General features: G+C 49.0%; 1 protein-coding gene across 2 annotated transcripts in view; it reads left to right on the top strand.

The window, feature by feature from the left end:
- The first annotated feature begins 2,636 nt into the window (after nt 1–2,636).
- The window catches only part of PSMF1 (proteasome inhibitor subunit 1), a 49,086-nt gene continuing 45,722 nt past the window's right edge, over nt 2,637–6,000 (top strand). Inside the window, exon 1 of one of the 2 annotated variants that reach the window (XM_054467705.1) lies at nt 2,637–3,023. In XM_054467705.1, the coding sequence (XP_054323680.1) occupies nt 2,895–3,023 (129 nt within the window). In that variant the 5' untranslated portion in view covers nt 2,637–2,894. The remainder of the gene's footprint in view (nt 3,024–6,000) is intronic. The other variant, XM_054467704.2, reaches the window with a different exon arrangement.

The raw sequence follows: 6,000 nt of genomic DNA, 5'->3' as shown, positions 1-6,000 counted from the left end.
GGGATTACAGGTGCCTGCCACCACGCCCAGCTAATTTTTGTATTTTTAGTAGAGACAGGGTTTCACCATGTTGGCCAGGCTAATCTTGAACTCCTGATCTCGTGATCCACCCGCCTCAGCCTCTCAAAGTGCTGGGATTACAGGTGTGAGCCACCGTGCCTGGCCAGTGCTTTTTTTTTTTAAACACTAGACAGTGAGCTCTATAGGGACAGGAACCTGTTCATCTGTGTCTGGCCCACAGTAGGCACTTAGGAATGGGCTGCCACTAAGTAGGCACCTTAAATGGACACCCTGCACTATGGTTCATGGCAGCCCAGCCTATGAAAGTTTATTGATGGAATGAATCTGTAGAAATTTTCCATAACTGGATAAGGGCATTACAAACAGAAGGGACAGAGCAAGCAAAAGCAGGGAAGCCTGAAAGTGCAGAACTTCTCAGTAGAAAGGGCAAATAGCTTTATGCCACAGGCAGTACATCTCAGAGAGGAGTTCCACAGCCACCAGCTTTAGTGTCACCCAGAATGTAGTCAACATACATGCACTCTTCCTCAGACCTTCTCATCCAGAATCTCTGCAGAAGGGGTTCAAGAATCTGGTTGTCTCAAGGAAACTTTAGGAACACAAAATTTGGAGAGGCACAGGGCCAGCTGACAAAGGGAGTGATGGACTATAAAGAGGTAAGAGTGGCCTGATTGGGTTGGGGCTAGGCCAAGAATTCATTCCTTCATTCAGTATTCTTTCTTTCAATAAGTATAGATTGATTCCAGAAGGCACTCAGGTACATATGTGCACAAGGTAGACATGCTCCCTGTTCCTTTGTCACAGTCTAGTGGAAAGACAGTCATTAAATAAGCAAAGAAATAAATACCTAACATAGTTTTAGGTTACGATTAATGCTTTGCAGGAAAAAAAAAAAGCCAGGAGAGGGGTTAAAGATGGGAGAAGGTTATTTTGGATGGAATGGTCTGGGAAGCCCTCTGTTGAAGATGGTAGGAGTGAGGGATGGAGCCACTCGAAATGAAGAAGCAAGACATGCAGATATTTGGGAAAAGAGCATTCCAGGAAGAGGAACACAAAGGCCTAAATAGAACACATGAAACAGGGAAACTGGCTGGGAAGCTACTGCAATAGTCTAAGTGTGAGATGCTGGAGGATCAGACCAGAGTGGAAGCAGTGAAGGTGATGGGAAGTGGTCAGATTCATAATATATTTTGAGAGTGGAGTCAACTAGCTTTGCTGTTGGACCAGATGTAGATGTGAGAGAAGAGGGGGAGCCAAGGTTATTGCAGGTATAAAGGGGACGGGAGGACAGTTGAAGGAGATTGAATCAGAGAGGTACAGGGCTGGCAGGGCTGGGGCAGGAGATGGCAGACGACATGCAGTTTCCTGCAGACCACGGGGAGGACTTTACTTTTTCATTGAGTGTGACGATTTTGAGCCAAGGGATGTGATCTGACTTGTTTTTTTTTTTTTTTTCTTTTTTGAGACAGAGTATCACTCTGTTGCCCAGGCTGAAGTGCAATGGGGCGATCTTGGCTCACTGCCACCTCCACCTCCCGGGTTCGATTGATTCTCATGCCTCAGCCTCCCGAGTACCTGGGACTAAAGGCGTGCGCCACCACACCCAGCTAATTTTTGTATTTTTAGTAGAGACAGGGTTTCACCATGTTGGCCAGGCTGGTCTCAAACTCCTGACCTCAAGTGATCCGCCTGCCTCGGCCTCCCAAAGTGCTGGGATTACAGGCATGAGCCGCCACACCTGGCCCATCTGACTTGTTTTCTAACAGATTCTCTCTGGTTGCGGAGTGCAGTACAGACTAGAGAGAGACAGGAATGGAATGGGGCAGTTCTGAGGCTGATGCCAGGCATCCAAGTGAAAGATGACAGGAGATTGAACTAGGTTAGTGACTGGGATGGGGAAACTAAATTTATTTGGGTGAAAACAATAAGTGGATTTCATGAAACTTGTTGAAGTAACGGGTGGTAAAAATCATAAAGGGGATAGGCAAATAAATGATTGAAATTTGGTAGTGGGTCAGGAGCTTCAGCTCTGCGGGCAGCAGTTGTGTCTCCTTGGAGAAGTGGTTTCAACTCTGAGCCGTTTTGTCATCTGCAAAATGGGGATAATAACGGTCCATACTTCAAAGAGTTGTTGAGAAGGTGATGTAAAGGTTTTAGCACACAATGTAGCACACAATAAACACTTAATAAATGTTATCTTAGAAGCCAGACTGCCGGGTTCCTATAACCATCTCAGTCGTTCACCGGCTGGCTGTTGTCATCTTGGTCAAATTATCCCTCTGTGCCTCAGTTTCCTCATCTGTGCAATGAGGCACATTAATCGTTAATATCGACTGCATAGAGTTGGGTTGTGAAGATTAAATAGATGAATACAAGTAAAGCATTTAGAATAATGTGGACGGTAGCAAGCACTGCGTACGTGTTAAAGATTATTAAGAATGTATTTTAGCCACATTTCCCAGCCCCTTCCCCGGCCTAGCATACCCCATTCTGTGGATGGGAAGTCTGGCTCTCAGCAAGGCGGCCTCTTGGAGGACGCTGTGCCCGCGTCAAGCGATCCTGTCGGTTGCGGCGAAGACCCGGGTTCCGGCTTTGAGGGGCCACGCCCCGTTCGCACTCTCTGGCGGAACCTTTTAGTGCCGCGCTCGCGTTGCCAGGCCGCGCGCCTCACGCAGTTGCGCCCGCTGTTGGGACTACTTCCGGCTTCCCCGCCCCGCCCCGCCCCCGGGCGTCTCCATTTTGGTCTCAGGTGTGGACTCGGCAAGAACCAGCGCGAGAGGGAAGCAGAGTTATAGCTACCCTGGCCGCGGAGCCGGCTCACTGCACTACCCCCGCCGCCTTCTTTCCTCCAGACGCCGAAGTCGCGGGCGCTCATGGCGGGCCTGGAGGTACTGTTCGCATCGGCAGCGCCGGCCATCACCTGCACGCAGGACGCGCTCGTCTGCTTCTTGCATTGGGAAGTGGTGACGCACGGCTACTACGCCTTGGGTGTCGGTGACCAGGTACGCCACGGAGCCGGCCAGGGTGGAGGAGGGAACTGTCTTCTGCCCAAACTCAGAGTACCGGAGGCCTGGTCCAGAGCGCCCGATTTCCCCGCCTCTCCCAATGCAGGGCCTGGGGCACATGACAGCGTTGGTAAAACCTGCGGGTCGGAGGTTGCTCACCTGCCCCATCCCAGCCCAGAGTCCCTCACAGCACAGCTGGCACAACATGATTTGTAAACTCAAGGGCGGAAACTCGCTTCAACACAGCCTGGCAGTCTCTCAGGTCAGGACTGTGTGGACCTAGCATTCCACAGAATGGAAAAGAATCTAGACAGGAGTTTAGCTCCCCAGAGCACTCCTCACCCACCTGATCCCCTCTGAACTCCTTACCACCCAGCTTCGGGGTGAGGGGACTGACTCAGTTCCGCCCTCATACCACACTAGAGCCTCCACCAAATATCTGGATCCAATCACAGGTACAGGAGTGAGCTTTGACCTACTCAGCCCCAGGCCAGGGCCCTTTTTTCACCCGTTAGCATGGGCCCAGAGAGTTCACACGCCTTTCACCCTTTACTGAAGGGCCCAGCATAGTCCACTCGATACTGCCGTCCCCAACTCAAGCTCTAGAAAACAATCACCCCCAGAGTCGTACACACATACACCCTGGGTGTGAGGGTCATATAAGATTTTCTCCTCATAGTTGTCCCCATAGGGCCAGCCCCTCCTCTCCCATCCCCAGGCTGCACCTCTTACAGCTAGGGACGTTGTTGTCATCCCCACAGAGTTCTAGGACTGCTGGACCCAACCCACCTCACTAATTCTTTGCTCTAGCATTCTTCTTTCTTTCCTGTCTCTTCCCTGTGACCCTCATCCCCCACATCCACATCATCCTAGACATCTGCTTCCTGGGAGAAGTGGGCCTGCCTCCGTGCCTGCCCCTCACTGTCACTGTTCTCTCACTCTCAGAACCAAGACCAACCATGGAAACAGACCACACCACCTATTACATCTTGCAATGAGATTTCACCCTTCCTCTCCTTTTTGACTGCTTCAGTTCTCAACTCCTCTAATCATTTTTTTTTAGCTTCTCAAATAGAGTCTTAATTCTCCTCTCCTGACATAGCTTTAGGGACCTCTCTTCAAACTTGCTTTATACATTCTGAGCACTTAGACAAGTATCCCCTTTCCCCCACCCCTCACTGCTGTCCCTATTCCTCTCTGTCTCTTAGAACTAAAGACCAAGACCACGATACCCCTCTCACACTTTACCCCCTCCAGCAGGAATCAGACCACAAGAACTGTCAGGGATTTCTGGCTCTTTTTTTCTCCAGACCTCAGTTATCTCACTGGGACCCCAGGTACACACTCAGGATCCCCATTCCCACCTCCAAACTCACACATACTTCATCTCTCAAATGGGCTCTAAGACTGGAGATGAGGATGGAAAGGAACAGCTAGCCTTTCACACACACATACCTGGAAGCAGGAGCCATTTCACCTTCCCAAACACATCTGTCCCTTTCACCTTCCCAAACACATCTGTCCCTGACCTTTCTCTTTGTGCTGCCCTTTATTCCACATACCTTCCAAATGCCTTTCAGCATTTCAGACCATGGGACCAGGTAGAGACAGCACCCCCATTTTAGTGTCAGGCCCCTCTTTCAATGCATAGTTCCCCTAACAGAAATCTTGTCTCCCCACTTGTCCTACTCCAGCTTTTTAATCTTAAGCAGCTCTTCACTTGCCCCAGTCATTTTATTTCAACTTTTCCTAGATTCTTCAAAGAAACTGGTATGTGGGATGGTGCAGGGAACAGTGGGGCTGAGAAGAGGAGTAAGATTTGATTTTGACCTGGGATCTCCTCCATTGGCCCTCAGCTCCCCCTGCCCTTTGTCTTGTCCTTCATATGGAACAGCTCTGCTTTGCACTCTGTCCCTCCTCATGTACCTCACTCCCCTTACCTACTCCTAGCTAGCTACTTCTACTCTGCCACACTGTCAGAACCCGGTCCACCTCTGCTGAGGAACTTGTTCTAGAGGGCGTGCCTGATACCCTTCTCTTCTTGCCATTCCACAAATAAATATCAATCACTGTGGATCTGCTCCTACATTTCTTACCCTCACTCATGCTGTCTGAATCACTTTGACAGTTTAGGGACATCAGTTCACATAAGTCGATACCTTCTAGCTGGCATTACCACCTTGCCATACACTCAAGTCTCCAGAATTTTCAGATGAAATGTACAGAAAGAATACGATCTCATTTTAATACTTTTTTTTTTTTTTTAAAAGGTCCTTGACCAATTCCCCAAGGTCCATCTAATTTTTCTCTGTTCATGGTGCTATTCGTTGAGCTCCTGCAGGCCAGAAAAAGATGCTGGTTTCAGACATCTCTGGGAAGGCCCAGGAGCCTGGGGAATGAGGTTTTTGTAAGGCATTGCCACCTTTCCTCTGTCTACCCCAGCACTAAATCTTGCATGCCCCCGAAGGAATGAGTGTTTGGATTGCAAACTAGAGTGTGGTGTATTTTTGCTTCTCTCTGCCTTTTCTCCTTGATTGCCATTGGGGCTCAGGTTGCACTTGTCCTCCTGTCGCTTCTGCTGAGTCTACTTTTGTTCAGAGTGGAAGCTGGAGAGGCATCTTTCCTATTAGTTTATTTGAAAAGAGGTTTAATTTTTCAGCCTGGGGCCAGCCAACTCAGCTGACTCAATTGTGTTTTCCAAGCTCAGAGGATATTTGTGTTGCCTCTCCAGCCATCTGCTGTTTCCACCCTTCTGGGGGTGATAAGAAGGAGAGGAAGGTCCCAAGAGTGTATGCTTGACTGTACAAGTTGACAGTTAAATGGAAAGCTAGATTGTCTGCTTTATCTTAGGTTTTGCCTCCTCTGTTACAGGGGAATTGTGTACATAAAACTTGATTAGTACTGGCTTCAACAAAAATCCAATACTTGAATTTGGATTTCCTTCTTGAAGTCAGAACCACTCCTCACAAGAACT

This window comes from Pongo pygmaeus, chromosome 21 (genome assembly GCF_028885625.2).
Source record: "Pongo pygmaeus isolate AG05252 chromosome 21, NHGRI_mPonPyg2-v2.0_pri, whole genome shotgun sequence".
In the NCBI taxonomy this organism is placed as follows: Eukaryota; Metazoa; Chordata; class Mammalia; order Primates; family Hominidae; genus Pongo; species Pongo pygmaeus.
Note: the sequence above shows the minus strand (reverse complement) of the source record. Positions and strands in the feature narration are given on the sequence as shown.